Here is a 20,541-nt window from a genome sequence, read left to right as displayed (position 1 = left end):
TGCAAACAAAGAATTAAAGGTTGACTTAAAGTCAACAACCAAAAAGTGTAAACAAACAAATGAAATATAAAACCACAGTCCTCATGTACAGTTCATGTTCTAGTGGAAGGCAAACATATTAAATAAAACAATGAGCACACTGTCTCGTCTTTGGTCAGTACAGAAAAAGCAACAAGTCATTTGGTCTATGGAGATCAGGTCTAATTCTTACTGCAGCTGTTTTTTCTGTATTAGAGACAAAAGCCAGCTGCAAACAGTCCTGCTGGAGGCCCACTTTTTACATTCATAACAGGATACAACATGTGGTACATGCAGTATGATTATGACACGTGATGAATGAGAAGAAGAGAGAGGCAAAGAATATAGTCAGGCGGCTTGGGACCAGATTTAAGAATAAAGAGGACACGTCAGACTTGCTTTCATCTCATGTCAGATCTTGAATATACATTTTTCCCAAGAGAAAATGTATAGGCCTATTTTGACACCAAGATTGACCTTCTAAGTGGCTTGGAAGATATATTGGTTCTCATAGACTTTATATGGCTGCCATCTCGGATCCACAATCTTGATGAAGTGACTCCTACCAAAAATTGAAACCTATGGTGACAGAGAGCATGTACAAAAAATTTGGTGTTTTTGTTCGGCATGTCCCCTTTATTTAGCTAAGCCGCCTTGTAGAACTTGATAATGTAATGTAATAAATTCCTGATAATGTAATACAAATCTGCACTTGAGTCCACTGAAAATGTAATAAAACCTGATAATGTAATAACTTCCCGATAATGTAATAAAGTATAACATTAATGGAAGATTTTTGATCAAATCAAAGATGGCGGAAAATCCAATATGGCAGAAAAACCCCATTGAGGATGCATTGAGCTCGGATTGGCCCAAGTGTTCCAGTGATACATCCTTTGTGAAAAACGAATGAACGGGTCAAAAGTTAATAAACATTTAACTTTGACCTGTTTGTGGCGCTAGAGCTCTTGAGTTAGAGTTGCCTACACAGTATCACCACTTGAACCCAAGTAATGGATGGTCTGCTGTTAAATTATTACAATATTGGGGAATTATTACATTATCAGGACTTGCGAAATGAAGGCCATTAATGTTATACTTTATTACATTATTGGTAAAAAGTGTATTACATTATTGGGAAATGCACTTTATTACATTATTGAGAAGTTATACATTATCAGGTTTTACTACATTTTCAATGGACTCAAGTGCAGATTTTTATTACATTATCGGGGTTATTACATTATCGGAAATGTATTACATTATCAGGTTCTACACGCCTGACTAATAAAGAGACACACAAATGCAAGGCTAGAAGACACAATGTGCGTTTATCAGTAAAGGTCCTCATGACACCATCAATGTGCAGGGCTGTGGAGTGTCTGTTGGGAGTGTTCCCCTCAGTCATGTCCTACACAGTCAACTCAGTGGATTCCAGTGATGGACACTTTATTTCACAAGTGTCAAACGCTAAATGGTCATATTGAGGACAGCTGAAGCTGCTGCTTGGATACAAGTCACAGCCTTCTTGATGTCCTCCTCCGTCTGTTCGATGGTGACCACCACTCTGATACTGAGGACACGACAGGACAGTGTCAAAGCTGATGTCACTCACACAAATGGATCCAATGAAACATTAAGGGGGAATAAAGCTCAGTGAACCTTTAGAGGAGTATAATAAACTCATGTTTGTTATTGAGAATTCCCACGTCTCCAGCAAGGTTATAATAGTTTTGGATTTTTTTCATTAGTTTTAGTTTTAATTTTGTTCAAGTGAGTTTGCTAGTTTTTATTTTTTGGAAAATGCTTAGTTTTAGTTTAGTTTTTATTAGTTTTAGTTTTTTTGTAATGGGGTATTTGTTGGGTGCCAGAATAAAAAAAAGTCATAATAAATGTTTCCTTTATTTCCTTTGTCTGATCCATCTCAGCTCCAATAAAGTTATTAAGTTATAGGACCAGATAGATGAAATAGATTTCATATCAACCAAAAAGGTTTACGTATGAAAAAAGTTGACAAAGACGAAAACAAAGGACATTTTCACTATAATTTTAGTTAGTTTTAGGTAGTTTTGTTACCACACAATGCAGTTTCAGTTAACAAAAATGTTTTTTCAATTCAAGTTTTCGTTATTTCGTTAGTTTTTGTTAACTAAAATAACCTTGGTCTCCATTAGATGTAAATATCTGCTTTTTATTTAAAAGTGCATTATTTGTTTATTGAGACTGACATCAACGTTTCATATAAGCATTCAGTTTTTTGTGCTTTATTATGTTCATATCATCATTCATCATCACACAGACACAATGCTTTCATTTTATTTGAAAACATATCTTCTATAAGTTAATGTAACTATAAAACACAACATAGCTTAAGCTGGAACTATTGAGCCTCACTGAAACTGGCACCTTGTTTTTTGTATATCGTGTATATTGTTAGACTCTTTTTCAGTAGTTCCTGTTTGTTGGTTGCTTTACAGTAAAGCCAGTTGTTAATGCTTTTTTTTATGTCTGCTTTCACCATCTGAAACAACATGCACTCACGTCTGCATTTATAAAACAGCCAATAGAACGACCTCCCTCTGAAAAGACCTGTGACTGATCATGGGCTAGACTTTCTAAAATCTGCAAACTAGGGCTGCACAATTAATCAAATTTAATTGTGATCACGATTTTGGCTGCCAAGATTAAATTAACCTGATCAATATTTCCATTTTTAAATGCGGCTAATCAAGCACGTTCTACACCAGTAGTCCACCAACCACCAGGGGGCGAAAGCATAGTTAAGGTTTCATGTAGCTGGCTTAATAAATAACGAGCGAGCGAGGGCTTACTAGTAAGAACGAGTCGAAGCGGCACAGTCCTCCTGCAGCAGTCTCTCCCAGCTGCAGAGCCAGAGGGGATGTTAACCCCTTAGCGTCCAGTCTGCAGATTGCTAGTAGGCTAACAGTAAGCTCTCTAGCAGTACAGTGTGTATGTGCTGCTGCTGCAGGAGGTGTTCACTTAGCGATCTCCGTTTGTTTACAACAAGCAAAAAAAGTAGTGCAATAAAAAAAAAAGATGTTTTCCTTAACATGATGAATAATAGTGATTAATAATCATGATTACAATATTGATCAAAATAATCATGATTATCATTTTGGCCATAATCGTGCAGCCCTAGTTCAGAGATTATTTAAGGATTAGGATTTTGCTTAATCAGACACATGTAAGAAGGTACCAGAGAAGACACAGCATTATTATATGGTGTATCAGCTGCACTTTAAAGAAAATTAAAAAAGAAAAAAAAAAAAAAAAAAAAGAGGGAAAAAAAGAAAGGAAAAGTCCCTTACCTGGGTGGGGGGAGGAAGCGCTCCTCTTTGTCCAGGTATCGAGCGAGGGTCAGAGCCACACGTCTCTCCATACACTGATGTAAACATACAATGAGCAACCAAATTACTATATCTGTTGAACTTGGAAGAATGGAAATGTATCATTTAGAGCATTAAGTAGTTCAGATTAAAAACTATGGAACACAACAGTAATTATCTTGTTGTTTGTGTCTTCACTTCATATAAATGTTAAGCGTTTATAGTGTAACCCTTAAACTGCTGAACATATTCTCACCACTATGTTAATAAAAGTAGAGGTTTCTGACTAGAAGTAAGACTTAAATCACAAATATCATCTTGTTATCAGCTTGAACAAAGAGAACTTACATAATCTACAATGTTGCGCAGCAGCTGCATGTCAGAGTCTCTGGAGCCTGAACTTCTCTCCAGCTGTAAGTGAAGAGATGGTGCACACTGGACTCCCACCAACTTCAGACCAGGAGTTCTATCATAATGGAGGAAAAACTGACATATTGGCACAGAAATAACACTGACACACTAGTTTTAGTGTAAATGTCTCGTGAAGCAGCAGCAGTTTCTCCTGCCAGCAATGAGCTTGACTGAGAGCTAAACTTAAGGCCACTTAGGGCTGTTTCCACTACCAGGTAATAGCCGGGCAATAACCGGAATGAGGCGGGTCTCACTTGCTGAAACGCCCCTAATTTGAATACGAGCAGTCCGGAGCCGGCTTTTGTCAGGACTCTTTTAGTCCCTGTAGAAGAGCAGGGTCTTTTTTCTCCCCTGAAAACAGCCTGGTTACTGATTGGATAGATCGCTAAGCGGGATGTGACGTAGTACTCTACATGACAACAACTCACACCATTTGTAAAAGCCGGCAGAGCAGTCTTCCCAACTTAGCGACTTTGTTGCTAAATTTAGCGACTTTTCAGACCCCCTTAGCGACTGTTTTTCAAGAAAGCGACTGGAGACAAATCCAGCGACTCCTTCTTACTCTTAAGAGCCGCTGTTAGCTACAGTTAGCTACAGTTAGCTACAGTTAGCTCTGTAGCAGTACAGTGTGTATGTGCTGCTGCCACAGGAGGTGTTCACTTAGCGATCTCTGTTTGTTTACAACAAGCACCGGACACTCTGTGCACAGTTATCGATGTCGTTAATTCACAATCAGTATGTTTATGATCAGCGGTGCAGTGCATAATTAGCCATGCTGCTTTGTTTATGATCAGCTGCTAACTTTGTGCACAGTTAGCGACGGTGAAAACCATACGTCACCTCCAGAGTCTCTAAATCCCTCTGGGGGCTAACCTGTAGTCAGAACACGCAGAGTGAGCGGACTTTTGAGAGGGTGTGGCCTGAGACTTTCCCGGTGGCCGATCCCCCCCCCCCCCATTTGAAACACGACGCCACAACAACACGCGCCATTTGTAAAGCCGGCAGTGCAGTGTTCCCAACTTAGCGACTTTGTTGCTAAATTTAGCGACTTTTCAGACCCCCTTAGCGACTATTTTTCAAGAAAGCGACTGGAGACAAATCCAGCGACTCCTTCTTACTCTTGAGAGCCGCTGTTAGCGGCAGTTAGCTAGTTAGCCCTGTAGCAGTACAGTGTGTATGTGCTGCTGCTACAGGAGGTGTTCACTTCGTGATCTCTGTTTGTTAACAACAAGCACCAGACACTCTGTGCACAGTTATCGATGTCATTAATTCACAATCACTATGTTTATGATCAGCGGTGCAGTGCATAATTAGCCATGCTGCTTTGTTTATGATCAGCTGCTAACTTTGTGCACAGTTAGCGACGGTGAAAACCATACGTCACCTCCAGAGTCTCTAAATCCCTCTGGGGGCTAACCTGTAGTCAGAACACGCAGAGTGAGCGGACTTTTGAGAGGGTGTGGCCTGAGACTTTCCCGGTGGCCGACCCCCCCTCCATTTGAAACACGACGCCACAACAACACGCGCCATTTGTAAAAGCCGGCAAAGCAGTGTTGCCAACTTAGCAACACTGCTTTAGATCTTTAGTCAACCCATTGTAATCAAAGAAACCATGGTAGTGCAGGCAAACTCACCCCTGTAAAGCCTTGTAAACAAGTTTGCACTTTTCCCTCAGGACAGTGAAAATATCTGCAAAACAGATGAAGATTGATGGATGAGCTGGAGCGCACACACAGAGAGACAGACAGAGAGAGACAGACAGAGAGACAGACAGACAGAGACAGAGACAGAGACAGAGAGAGATAACCTGGATCCTCCTCCATGATGTTAAGGGCCTCGATGGCAGCAGCAGCCAGCATGGGAGGCAGGGAGGCTGAAAAACAGTAGCCCTGACCTGACAGACGCTGCAAAACACAAGAGAGACTCATCATACTTTTTACTCAATCACAAGCAATCTAATTGACCAACACATGCAAAAATATACTACTAAATCTGCTACAAATGGCGTGTTTCTGCTGAGTACTTTCTGAGGACTTTTTGGAAAGCGTCTGAGTGTTTTGGCTCCGCCCACTAGTCAGTTCCCCTCAGCCTCTATTCCCACAAGTACTTTTGTAGCGGCTAACCAACGGAGTTCGAATGTGACAACAGACCTACGCGGCAAGCAGTGTTGCCAACTTATTGACTTAGTTGACCTAGCTGAGGCAGGTACTTACTGAGCTGCTACCTGAGCCGCTAACCACTGAAGTTGGCCGGATCTTCTCTCCCAAGCCACACCTATAGCCGCTCACTAGAGGGAAAAGTAACTAATGGAAATACGTCCTCCAATATATTTATGACTAGAACAACTTGGTTCCAGCATTCAGGTGATGTACACCACTTCTATGTAACATCTACTGTTGACCTGCTATCTCCGACTAAAAAACACTGCCCTTCACCCCCCCAATTCTCTATAAAAAAAGTCAGAACACTAAGGGGCTGAAGTAAAAACTTTACTTTACCTAAGTTGAAAGTAGAAGTGAAAATACTGACTACATTCAATTTCCCCCATTTTAAGGTAAAATTTCACAGACATGTCTCAAACAGCTCTTTTTCTTTTGTGGAGTGTTTTACAGGGAGTGTCAGTGAACACTTATTGTGGACTGGACTGAGGTCTGGACTAGGACGTTAAAACTGTTGTTTTGAAGACATGCCTGTGTAGCTTTGGCTTTACAAATGGGCTAGTATTCTGCTGGAAACTGTTCACACCTCATTAAATCTGTTTTTGGATACTTGTTTTACAGGCGTAAGACCACTCCCTCAGTAAGACTTGTTCACTGTTGTACCATATTAAAAGCAATAGACCAAATAACTACATGCTATCCAGGGAAATATGAGGAACCCAAACACAGTTTTATGTATTAATTATAGATGTCCGGGCAGTATTTGAGAAAACCAGTTGGGGAACACACCATGAGGAAAAGTAGTAATGTCATTTATCGGGCTACACAATTTATACCTTCCCCCCTCATGTGTTTGTCTGAACAGTGAGTCAGTTCATGACTAAATAGGGGCTTGCCATTTGTTCACCTTGCTGTATTTACCTGGTGGTCGATGACAAAGGAGCGTCCGCAACAGAAGCCTCCAATGGAAGCTACAGCATTCTCCATGTTGGCACTGATCAGGTCAATGTCATCTATCTGCAAGTTGTAGAGATGGTACCATGTTACTATTACACATGAGACACACAAATATATGCCCCAGATTAGGGCTGCACAATTAATCGTGATCACGATTTTGGCTGCCACGATTAAATTAACCTGATCGTGGGCGATATTTCCATTTTAAAATGCGGCTCTCCTGCATATCTAATCAAGCACTTTCTACACCAGTAGTCCACCAACCACCAGGGGGCGAACACATAGTTAAGGTTTCATGTAGCTGCCTAAATAAATAACGAGCGAACGCTAAGCAGGATGTGACGCAGTACTCAACGCCACAACAACACACGCCATTTGTAAAAGCCGGCAAAGCAGTGTTGCCAACTTAGCAACTTTGTTGCTATATTTAGCGACTTTTCAGATCCAAAAAAGGGACTGGCAACAAATCCAGCGACTTTTTCTGCTGTTATTGGAGACTCGTTCTTAGAGAACGAGTCGAGTCGAAGCGGCACAGTCCTCCTGCAGCAGTCTCTCCCAGCTGCAGAGCCAGAGGGGATGTTAACCCCTTAGCGTCCAGTCTGCAAGTTGCTAATAGGCTAACAGTTAGCTCTGTAGCAGGACAGTGTGTACTGCAGGAGGTGTTCACTTAGTGATCTCTGTTTGTTTACAACAAGCACCAGACACTCTTTAAAAGTAGTGCAATAAAAATACTGATGTTTTCCCTAATATGATGAATAATCATGATTTCAATATTGATCAAAATAATTGTGATCATCATTTTGGCCATAATCGTGCAGCCCTACTCCAGAAGGACTCGTATATGACAGTGAGTGAACAAGTGTCTGTTTTTACATCTATTATTCTGAAACCCATTCTTACAGTACATCGCCACTGGAAAAAATGAATTCAACTACTAACTAACTAAAATGCAAAAAGAATAGTGTTACATTTTAGTTAGTTAAAGATAGTAGACAGATTAAAAACAGTCATTTTTAATTGGGTGCTTGGCCTTTTACTGTGCCAATATAAAGTATTTTCTTTATGTAAAGTTGTGTAAACTCACATTGACCCCAAAGTGTTCTGTGACTCCTCGGCCGTGTTCTCCCAACACACCAAAAGACATGCTCTCCTCCAGAAAGATCCGCACCTTGTACTTGTACTTCAGCTTTACCTGGAGGTTACAAAAACACAACCAATGGCTGATTAAGCAGACAGACTTGGAGTGATGGTGCAGTATTAGTTTGAGTGATGCAGTGATAATTCAGTATCCAACCCGAGTAAAGTTTTTTGCAAAGCATTGTGATGGCCTTGATCTTTCACCTTCTAACCAGGTCATCAGTTCATTAAGTTTGTGCAAAATTTAAGGAATTTCCCTCGAGGCGCTCCTAAGAAATTGCGTTGACAAAAAACGGGACACAGTTGCCTGCCTTCAGCCAAAGTTATGTCTTCTTGTAACTTAAGGGAAGTGAATGTGTAAAATCTAAATAGAATGAACCTGAAAATGAGATGAATATGTGCTCAATACTGTTGTGTCTGAATTAGCTTGGGGGCTTTTTTTATTTTTTTATAATTACTTTATTGCAGGTTATGAGATTACAAATATAAGCAGCTTCATCACATATTCAATTCATCCTGCCAAATTTATGCATTATTTACAAGAGGCAGTGCCAAAAGAATAAATAAATAAGTAAATAAATATTCATGTTATTGTATATTCACACAGTTCTAGTTTTCCACTCCATTTATTTCCATTATCCATTTACTCTAGTTTCTTTTAAATCCTTCTTCTCCGTTTCTCAACTTATACAGCCTGGCTAACACCAGACTAATCTCAAATGAGATCTAGTCTAGGCTAGCCGTTCATTTCTCTGTAGAGGAGGTGTGGTTTAAGATCCTCCGGAGCCGTTTATTGGGCGCTTAGAATGTCTATCAAAAGCGTCTGTTGGTAGCTCTTAGCCAATCGTATCAGTTTTACCAGATGACGTATGTAGAGCTACAGAAATTGATGTTTGTTGTGTGTGTGTCTGTGAGAGTGTTGCTTGCTGCTTTGCTTCTCCAGTTCTCGCTTTCTGCAAGATTATTAATTTTCACGCTTTATTCCCCCTCATGTCATTCAGCCACACACATCCACTGATTTTATGGGCAATAAACAAGCTGCTGCGGGTCTCTCGGCGGCTCCGCTGTCCCCCGGCTCGTAGCCAGATCACCGGCGTTACAATAGCAGGGCTAATAGCTAATAGCCCCGCTACCGTAACGGTAGCGTAACGCTACCGCTATTAGCCCCGCCGGGGGACAGCGGAGCCGGCGAGAGACCTTTCGCCTTTCAACTTTCGCTCTAAACTATTTAAAACACCATCTACAGCTAAAGAGAGTTTTGCGTCTGCTGCAGCCATGTTGGATCCGTAAGAAAACTACAAGCTTCCGTCTGCCGGGTAGTACGCGTCATCGTCTTGCCGTCCCTCCCCGTTCTGTGATTGGATCCCTAAAACAGGGCTAAGAAACCTCCCTGGTTTCCAGACCCTTTGGCAGTTCGAAATGAAATCGAGCGCGCAAGGCAGTATGGGTATACCCAGGCTACAACTTATAGGTGATTCTTTCCATTTCCTTAATCTCATCTACTTGGGGGCTTGATTGTTCTTATTATTTATTAGTAGCATTACTAAGCCCACCTAACCCTGGTGGCCTACTGGTTGACATCTTACTGCTGGTAAATTTCTACAGATGCACCACTGAGTCCATCATCCCAAGCTGAGTGGCTGGGGGTCTATGCAGAGTTATTTTGTCTGTATAACATTGATAACTAGTAAGCACCAGCACATTATCAAAACAGCACAGATCAAATCATGTGCAATACTTTGTTAATCTGTACTAAATACCTTTGCAATAACTGAAATATATGCTGCACTATGGCACCACTTGCAGTACTAGACACTTGTTTTATTCTGTGCATCTACATTGTATTTTGTCACATTTATCTTATTTCACATGTTTGTATTTTTGTACTATTATATTGTATTGTTATACTTAAGTGTTTAAATTGTATAGCTTCTTCATTAATTATGAATCTACTAGAATTCATCCAAACATTTAATTGTATTTGTACAGTGATAAAGGCATCTTGTCTGTTGTTCTTTTGTACTGATGTTATTATATGTACATTATTATATACTTTATTATATAATAAGCCTGGTCAGTTCTTAAGCAAATTGTACAATATAATCAGAAGCCTTTGAGGCACACTAGTCTTTTTGTAATTTACCAGTTCGGCGAGAGGACAGATGTCTGCAGTGTTGATGTACAGCCCCTCCACTACAATAAATTTCCGGGTTACTCGAGCTTTACGAGGATTCTGCAACAGAAACAATGTATCAAATGAAATCAAATGAATAAAAATACAATCAAAATTACTTAATTTATACCCTAGAAATCCAATTACTCTATTAGTTCTTCTGAAAATAATTGAATAATGAGACAGCCTGATGGCTGTAGGAGAGAAGGATCTTTTGAATCTCTCCGTTCTGCAACAGAGAGAGAGGAGCCGTCCACTGTTGTTTTTTTGGTCCATAAAGGTTTTGTGTCGTGGATGATCTGGGTATTTCAGGATGGCCTGGAACATGTTGACAGGTCATCTCTCCACCACCTCCTCCAGTGTGTCCAACCTGGCTCCAACCACAGAACCAGCTCTTTAGACCAGTCTGTTCAACTGCCTTCATCTCTGTGTCTGATGCTGCCGCCCCAGCAGACTGCAGCATAAAACAACGCACTACCACCACAGACTGATAAAACATCCGCAGCATCTTACTACACATGTCCAGAGATCTGAGCTTCAAGAAGAAAAAGAGGCGGCTCTGCCCCTTTTTGTAGAGAGCGTCTGTGTTTAGGGACCAGTCCAACTTATTATCCAGGTATACACCTACATACTTAGAACTTGGCACCACTTCCATGTCCACCCCACAGGTATTCACTGGCTGAAGAGGGGGTTGAGTCTGCGGAAATCTATGATAATTTCCTTAGTCTTTGAGGTGTTCAGTAGGAGATAGTTCTTGTGACTCCAGTCACTGAAGGCTTTTATCAGATCCCTGTATTCAGATTCCTGTCCATTCCTGATACACGCCACAATAGCAGTGTCGTCGGAGTACTTCTGGATGTGGCAGGACTAAGAGTTGTATTTGAAGTCCGCTGTGTACAGTGCTGCTCATTAATGTCCCAGAAACACACTTCCCCAACCTGACATACTGTGGTCTTCCTGTCAGGTAATGTGTGATCCAGGAGATGAAGGAAAGATCCACTCCCATCTCTGTGAGCTTGTTTTTAAGTATATTGGATTGGATGGTGTTGAATGCAACAGTTTCCTCCAGATGAGCAAGGGCACGGTGAAGCATGTAGAGGACAGCATCGTTCCCTCCAGTGTGTTGTTTGTATGCAAACTGCAGGGGGTCGAGTTTGTTTTTGACTTCAGCTCTCAGTAGGCGTAGAATCAGCCGCTCCAAGGTCTTCATGATGTGAGAAGTGAGGGCTACTGGTCTGTAGTCATTAAGTTCAGCTGGACATTTTCCACAGTCCCAGCACACGCCCCAACTGTAGACTGAGGTTAAAGATCTTGTGGAGAGGTTGACACAGTTGGGCAGCACAGTCCTTCAGCAGCCTTGGCCACACATCATCTGGGCCAGCAGCCTTCCTAGAGCAAAGTCTTCCCAGTTCAAACCTCACCCGCATCTCTGTGACAGACAAGGGTAGAGGCTCAGGTGCAAGAGGGGGTGGATGCTGCTTTGGAGATGTACACATGTTGAGGAGGAGGAGGAGGTGGAGGTGAAGGATGAGGATGAGGATGAGAAGCAGCATTGGCATTGGGTGAGGCCGCTGTATTGAATCTGTTGAAGAACTGGTTGAGTTCATCAGCTCTTTCTACATCACCCGCCACTCCTTTTTTTTTGTTGTTGTTGTAACCAGAGATGGTGTTGATTCCTCTTCACATTTCACAGATGTTGCTGCGCTGTAGATTTCTCTCAGATTTCTTCCTGTATTCCACCTTTGCCATCTTTAGTCTCCTCTACAACTGATATTGTACTTGTTTGGGCTGTGCTTTGTCACCATCTCTAAAAGCTGCCTTCATCTCATTGACAGACAACACATGTCGTATGACATACGACCCTGAGTAAAAAACAGGATTATGAAAATGCTTTGTGCAGTACAAACACTCTGGCCTATATCTGTGAGCATGAAAGCAAAAGGCCCATTGTGACACCCACACCACAATTACTGTTTTCTCAAACTACACACCCCTGTACTAACCTTCTGGTCCTCCAGCTCCTGCTCCTTGAGAAGCCTCTCCAGATCCTCCATGTCATTGTGTTTGAAGTATTTGATGAAGCTGCGGGACGCCTGAAGACCCTTCTGGATGGAGAAGCATGCAGCTTCATCCCTGAACACATAAACAAGTACACAATACAAAACTAAAAGCAAGAGTTACAGAACACAAATCCAACAAACTACCATATAGAAACACATAACATGCTTCAGATGTCATGTTCTCTGTGCTCAACATTAAAGGGACGAAGCCGTTGTCATACGTACACCTATAACAGTGGAACAGTTGTTGGTAATGAAATGATTTGATTTTAGGCTACCTCAATGCTACTAAAAAAAATAAAAGAAGAGCATGCAAAGATCTGTAGATAACTGTATTTTAGGGTGACTAAATCCTGGTTTAATATATTGCTTTATACACGTTAGCAGAGACAAGATTTACACAAAGATGATGTCCCCTCTCTTGGAGTATGCAGGGATTGCACTGGCAATGGTTGCAAAGCCATACGAATAGATGATGGCCTCTTCTGTTTTCATGAATTTGGCCAGACGACTCTCCAGCTCCAGGTGAACATCTGGAGGAGAGAAACAAAGAAGTAGTAGAAACCAGTTACACCAGAGTTTACTGTTCATCTTGCATTAACAATGACGGAACATTTTCAAGCTAGCAGCGAGGTCAATGATTGATTCAATAAGGACATAAACAAAGAGTATTGTTAGGTTTCAATAAAATGCATACATTATAATGGGACTATTATTCCAATCACTTCAGCTTCCCAATTCATTTCTTTTTCTGGAATTAATTCTGTAAAAGTTACGTTTTTTGATGGGCAGGAACAAACTAAGGACATAGTTGTCAGCTGAGGCTTAATGGACTGTGTGTGTTGTTGTGTGAACTACAGGTAAGATTTCTGATGGCTACATGATAGGGCTGCAGAATTAGTCGAATTTTAACCGTGACCACGATTTTTGCCGGCACGATTAAATTAACCTGATCATCGGCGATATTTCCATTTTAAAATGCGGCTCTCCTGCATATCTAATCAAGCACTTTCTACACCAGTAGTCCACCAAACACCAGGCGGCGAACGCATAGTTAAGGTTTCATGTAGCTGCCTAAATAAATAACAAGCGAGCGCTAAGCAGGATGTGACGTAGTACTCGACGCCACAACAAGCGCCATTTGTAAAAGCCGGCGAAGCAGTGTTGCTAACTTAGCTACTTTGTTGCTATATTTAGCGACTTTTCAGATGCCCTTAGCGAAACATTTTCAAAAAAAGCGACTGGCAACAAATCCAGCGACTTTTTCTGCTGTTATTGGAGACTTTTGGAGACTCGTTCTTACTCATCTTAACGAGCCTCCGGCCCACAGTCCTCCTGCAGCAGTCTCTCCCAGCTGCAAAGCCAGAGGGGATGTTAACCCCTTAGCGTCCAGTCTGCAAATTGCTAATAGGCTAACAGTTAGCTCTGTAGCAGTACAGTGTGTATGTGCTGCTGCTGCAGGAGGTGTTCACTCGCGATCTCGGTTTGTTTACAACAAGCACCAGACACTCTGTACACACACTAAAAACTGTTCCTATTCTTTGTTTAAAAGTAGTGCAATAAAAATACAGATGTTTTCCCTAACATGATGAATAATCGTGATTAATAATCGTGATTACAATATTGATCAAAATAATCGTGATTATCATTTTGGCCATAATCGTGCAGCCCTACTACATGATGTTTAGGTTAATAATTAATTAATTACTAATTAAACAGTTAGTTAACTTTAACATGTGCCTGTATGTATGTGTGTGTGTGTGTGTGTGTGTAGTTGTGTGTCAAGTGGTGGAGCCAATGACAGCACTGTTGGTATCGATACAATCTTTACAACCCTATTTACAAGCTCACTCAAGTGTGTATGCAAGACTAAATACTAGGGCCGGGACTTTAACGCGTTAATTAAGATTAATTAATTACACAAAAATTAATGCATTAAAAAAATTGACGCATTTCAATCACACTTATTTTTGCATCGCGGAACGTTTCTTACTGGATGAGTTTCAGGCGGACCGATTATACTGGAGCACCAACTAGCGACAACAACAAACCACAGTGAACATGAAGGAAGAAGCTGATGAAAGCGCTTTGGTTGGCCCCGTGGATGATGGGACATTTTGTTACAAAAAACCAACGGATGGAAGCGTTGATAAGAGCATGGTTGTGTACAAGCTATATAACATACAGCAGCTAGCGGCTAGTGTGGTAGCTAGCGTGGATTATAGTTATAGAAGTATTATAGTTTGCAGAAGGTCTACCTACCTATAGGCTACCTGAATTTCTGAAATGTGCTATATTTCTAAATATGCTATTGCTACACTTCATGGCAAAAATTGCACTGGTCTGTTGGACTTGAACAAAAATAAACAATATTTTTGTTGCTTAAGCTTATGTATTCAGTCATTATTCAATGGTATACTAAAAATCCATGTGAAAAAAATTACTTCGCACTGTTCTATTTATGTGTTATGTGCTTATTTCTATTCTATTACGATTATCACGATTATTTTTGTATTCATTAATTTCACACTACTATGAATAAGTTAAATCACATGAACACTCCTTATAGGTCTTATTTTTTTATTTCCCTCTTTGGATGCTCTCATAACAAAATAATATTGCAACAATGTAAAGTAACCAAAAAGTTCACGAACATTTATAATAATCCCAGGGTGAATGTCATATATACTAAATGTTTAAGCTATTAAAATAATTTTAATAATTTGTTTGTCTAATCTTATGTGGCCAGATAAAAATATGTATATACTATTTTGGTACTTTAATTTTTACAAATAAATAAGTAATAAATGAGAGGGACATCCCATAGTGCTATTACTGTTTTTTGCTCCAAACAGAAACAGAGGGAGGTAATGACAAATGTTTGATCTTTAGAAGATTACATGACTTTTTCTGATACATACATTGCACAGTGACACTGAAACAGTTTGATGACTCACTCACTACTATCAGACATGTTGGGCTTTACCTAATGTTACATGATGCTGCTTAACTTGTACCGTTAGTCGTAACTAATCGTGACGATTACTCGTGAAAATGGGTAATCGTGACATCCCTACACGTGACGTCTAACAAACGCCTCCCACTTGGTCCGACAATTATGGAATCACTGTTCACTGCGGCCCCCGTCGCCAACTGTGCACAGAGTGTCCGGTGCTTGTTGTAAACAAATGGAGGTCGCAAACTGAACACATGCAGCAGCAGCACATAAACACTGTACTGTGCAGCTTATTAGCACTGTGCTACTGTGCAGCACTGCTGCTGCTCTGTCACACGTCACTATCGTTTCCTCCCACCTCGATCCGCGACGCCGTAATGCACTGTGAAAGGGCACCAATATCACACCTTCGTAGGATCACTATAAATGCCCTAATACTGGGCTTACACCAAAAGATTTCCACAGTCCCAGACAACAAACTGAAAGCCTTTAGTAAATGTCTGAGTTTTACTGGAGTCACGACGCTCCCGTCATCTCCATGGTTAAGTTTAAGGTAGTAATCTGCTCTGTTTCAAATCAGTCTTTTCCTAGTCTTGGGTTTGGATCACATCAAACGTGTTTGATATTATCTCAAGTCTCAGTGATGTAACACAATCACCAACCAATAGATGAGCGGGGGAAAGATCCCTGGTTCCAGACCGGCCAGTAAAACCACTTCCACAGGAAAAAGGAACATCACAATGATGTTAGTAAGCTCAGTCCTCAATAAAAATTTAGTGATGTCATATATTTACGGCCACAAGTGGAATTTTGGGGGAGCTGTTTCTTAGTAAAGAGAACAGTGAGGAGACCCAGTTAAAATGTATAAATAAATGTAGGCCTATACATAAATAAGAAATAAATAATCGATAATTAATGTATGATTCACTATATGAGAGTTGAAAGAGCTGATGAATATAACTATTCAATTAAACACATTATAATTAAATAGGACATAAATGTATATCATGAATTCATTTATAAATTTTCCTTTCCTTTGTTCTTCCTTATATCTATTTTTACTGTAAAATAGTCAACTTTTCATGTCAGAAAAACAGAAACCCTTTTTCAGCTTTGTGAGGGGGCATTTTGTGTCTTCTCTTCTTTTTATTGTGTTTTTTTTCCCCAACACAAACCACTGCACACACTAGAGCAGCTGGAGCCAAAAGCTGCTTCTCCTCCATTTAGTCAGTTTTTACTTCGAGCATGATGAGGGAAAAAAATGCATGGTAGGTAAAAAATGCTAGAAGAATCTAGTTGTAGTCTTGTAAATAGTGACCCTGAAAGATTGACAGTCTTTGTAGAATCTCAGTCTAAGACAAGGCTGGGACTAAAAACTCTAAACACTTGTCTTTAGATGTGAGCAGGTGTGACACGATAGTCTTCCAGGAGTCTTTTCAAAATCTTTTCAAAGTCTTCTGGTGTATAGGTAGCATAAGGCGAAAAGCCAGCACAGATCTTTCCAGCAATATAGCGGGACATTTGCGGGTCGCACTATGAAAGGGGCTACAGACTCAAACAGCAATATGCTTTGGAATGTGTTTGCCCCCTTCACAAGGTATTTATATATGAGTAATACTTTTAAGAGAAATGGTTATAACAGCCTTTGTGTTCGTCTACAATCTACCCAATTATTATATCACCCAATTATTACATCAGATTTTGGAATTTTCATTGATGAAAATCAGAAAATAACTTTTAACTTACCAAAAGTACCATAGAAGCCCCTTGGACCACATGTGCCCACTCCATATTTCTTCAGTGATGCCAAAGCTTTTTGCTATAATGAGGAAAAAAATTATTTATTCAAAGTTCCAATCACACATGCAGATATGTAGCAATCGTACATGTCAAAATGAAGGAACCTTTTTAAAAAGTGTAACTACTGGTAGTAACCTAACCCTAAATACTCACCTTCACCCGCTCGTTGTCCAGAAGACCAAGGAAGTTAAATGATGCAAAGTTAATGCACTCTTTTCCATTAATTATGATTCTGTGGCTCGGAGGACTGTAATGGAAAACAATGTGTTTTACTGCTCAACTTTATTTCACACGCTGCAGCAATTTCAAACACCAAACAGGACCTACCTAAACCAAACCAATCATAAGCATTTTAGTCCTCCTTTTCCACACTGTTCTGTTATAGAATGTAAAAACATTGGTGCCAGCCAGCGAATCTGCCCGCTTTGTTTGACATTAAGTTTCCCATAACTTCTAATTCTAATGGTTGTTGTAATGAAACTTGTGTGAATAATGGGGGACAGTTTTTGAAGTTGTATCAAGAGAGAGTTGTGAAACATTCTGCAATGTAACTGCCAATGTCTTTCAACAAAAAGTGCTTATTTTTTACTTCAATTTCATGTTCAATGTAATTTATGTCGTGAAAATTGACATTACTCTGACATAGTCAATAAAAGTTTTGTTCAGAACTAGTCAGATAAATGGAGGAGAAGGAGGAGGGGTGTGTGTATGTGTTGGTTTGGGGGGGTCCTGTGTGTTTTACCCTGTGACAACATCATAATTAAGGGAGGGGTGGTCTTTGGAAACAGGAGGAACCAGCGGTTCTGGCTGCCACTCCTCAATCAGGTCCTCTTTCTCCTGTAACATAGAAGCACATGACAGATGTTTGGTGACACATACACACAAACGCTGCTGCCGTATGGCTGTCTGCACTGTGCTTTGTTTACCTTCTCTGTCAGTTTATAGGTCTCATGAAGTTTGTAGGTCTTAGAGAACAGAAGTCTGATGATCCACAGTATGAGGATACCCTCCAGAATCAGGTGGTAAGCAGGAGCCTTAGGAAAACAGGGATTATGGTCTTATTGTTTGTTTAAAAGTAGTGCAATAAAAATACAGATGTTTCCCCTAACATGATGAATAATCGTGATTACAATATTGATCAAAATAATCGTGATTATCATGTTAGCCATAATCGTGCAGCCCTAGTTAGCACCGTGTTAGCACAGGTAGCAGGTTAACACACACCAGGCTTCAGATTGGCTGAGAGAGAGAGAGAGAGAGAGAGAGAGAGAGAGAGAGAGAGCGTCAAACAGTCAGACGACTTCTCCGAGTTCTGGATACTTCCTGACTCACACGTTTCATATAATAAACAGACTCAGACTGAATTAAAAACATCAACGACTAACTAAACTTATGAGGAATCTACTTGTAAACGTCAGGTTATACCCGAAAGAGTTATAAACAGGTGACACTTGCCTCATAAAATGCTTGCACCATTTCCACCAACACCCACTGCTGTCCCGACGCCATGTTTATCTTCCTTCTGCAACGTCATCAGTAATGCTGCGTTTAAGTGCTAAGGGGAAAACCGGAAAAACTATAATTGGCCGGGCCTGTTCCATAAAGAGTTTACTTCATAAATCAGTGTTATTTTTAACACTCTTCATTTCCATCAAGTTACTACGGCGTATGGAAACGTATTGCTGCCACACTAAAAAGGCTCAGTATCACGTAATTACGTGAAAAGTTTATTGTAATAACTATATTTATCACGTTTTATCACGTGATAGTTTCACTTTATTTATTTATTTTTATTATTTTATATCAAACAGCAATACATTGCACAGTTACAAAGAAGAAGAAATGAGTTACAGAAAAATAAACAATGCAAAAAATTAAATAGAAGTAAGAATAGAAGAGTAATTAAATCGAAAACAATGAAGCAAAAACAAATAAATAACTAATAATAAAATGAATAGACGCAAGATTACATCTTAAAGACATTAAACGCATTAAGTGCATATGTTGGCAGTCTTCACAGATTTTTTGTTTTGTAGACAGGAGAGAGTTGAGATATACTGTTCAAACTGACTTCAACAAAAAGACATTTGGTTTTTTACTTGAAAATTCACATTTGTGTATGTGGTATTTGGCAAAAATCATCATCCTTCTTTTCGTGATAAAAACAGCCAAATATGACATCTTTATAATGCAAAGTAAAACCAGTGAGAATATTTCTGTTAACGAAGGAGGCGATGTCCTTCCAGAGTTTCTATGTGAATTCACAAAACCAAAATAAATGTGAGATAGTTTCAGGGTGCAGGTCACAAAAACCACATTCCACCTCAATGTCAACTTTAAACTTATGTAACAGCACTTTATTTTTCATGTTTTATCACGTGATGGTTTCACGTTATTTCATGTTAATATATTTATCACGTTTTATCTTGGAGTGGAATAACAGCTGAAAGGTGCCACTAGTTGGTTGACTCCATGCCACACAGATATGGAGCAGTTATAAAAAACTGTGGTCATACAACTAAATATTAGTTTAGTGATCACAGAATTGCTAAATCCTAGGAAAAAAAAGAAGTTTGTACAAAATAGTTTTGAGTTTGTAAAGTCAACGACAGACATTGCTATAGTTTTGAACACACCCCTTTCAACTAATTGCCCAATTGCACAGCCTTAAGAGCGTGCATATCACGAATGCTGGGTCTTGTTGGTTTTCTGAGAATCTACTGCACCTACTGGTACCTTGTTTGCCATGTAACAATAAAAAATATACTAAAAACCTGGATTAATCTGGTTAGTCACATTGGACTGCAATTATTTTAAACACTACTGTACTTGTATATAGACACAAAAAATGAATTGTTGTCTGTATATTAAATGCTAGGGGATTATTTTAATGCATTTTTATTGTTTGTGCAGTATAGTAACTATATATATATATATATATAAATATATATAAATCAAATTGTGAATAATGTTGTTTCACTCAAGCATGCACAGATTTACACCAACTGAGATTCTTGCATATGAATGAAACCAAAGACAGACAGCCTATAAAATTCCTTACCATAAACAGTTATTATAAATAATAAGTTGTTACTGTGGCTTATTGGTTATTGCTGGCAAACAGTAAAGCCATTATGCTTCGATAACAAAACCATCAATTGTTAGAAATAATCTCTTATTCTGTCTCTGTTAACGTACGTTTCTATCTATGCATGCATAATTCACTGTGTGTGTCCTCTCTGTGCATGCAAGATGCTTTGATACAATGATCATGTGCTAATATTGTTTTTAAACTATGATTAAACTAAATACATTTACTGCATCTGCTTAAACTTTGTTGAGTTTGATCCAGACCTCATGAACTGACCAGCCTAATGTGATGTCAGGGACGTGTAGTTTGAACCCAGAGACTCTGTAACTGCACATTTCTTGACGTATTGTAATAAAATTAAGTTAAACTGAGAACTTTGATGTCTCCTGCTCATCATTCCCCATCAAATGATCAGCGCAGAGAAATAGGTGA

General features: G+C 39.7%; 1 protein-coding gene across 1 annotated transcript; it reads right to left on the bottom strand.

Moving 5' to 3' along the window:
• Positions 1 to 18,569, bottom strand: sptlc1 (serine palmitoyltransferase, long chain base subunit 1). The gene is made up of 15 exons (XM_059358062.1): positions 18,474 to 18,569; positions 17,945 to 18,052; positions 17,761 to 17,855; positions 17,172 to 17,265; positions 16,965 to 17,037; positions 12,663 to 12,795; positions 12,206 to 12,335; positions 10,173 to 10,262; positions 7,977 to 8,084; positions 6,857 to 6,952; positions 5,584 to 5,680; positions 5,411 to 5,465; positions 3,714 to 3,831; positions 3,348 to 3,421; positions 1 to 1,591 (listed from the first exon to the last, which is right to left on the bottom strand). Exons 1-15 carry the CDS (start codon positions 18,525 to 18,527, stop codon positions 1,489 to 1,491), a joined length of 1,428 nt encoding a protein of 475 aa, XP_059214045.1. The 5' UTR covers positions 18,528 to 18,569; the 3' UTR covers positions 1 to 1,488.
• Between the last annotated feature and the right edge of the window lie 1,972 nt (positions 18,570 to 20,541).

The sequence above is a fragment of the Centropristis striata genome, chromosome 19, assembly GCF_030273125.1.
Source record: "Centropristis striata isolate RG_2023a ecotype Rhode Island chromosome 19, C.striata_1.0, whole genome shotgun sequence".
Classification (NCBI taxonomy): Eukaryota; Metazoa; Chordata; class Actinopteri; order Perciformes; family Serranidae; genus Centropristis; species Centropristis striata.
The sequence above is the reverse complement of the archived record's forward strand: the minus strand, read 5'-3'. Positions and strand labels throughout refer to the sequence as shown.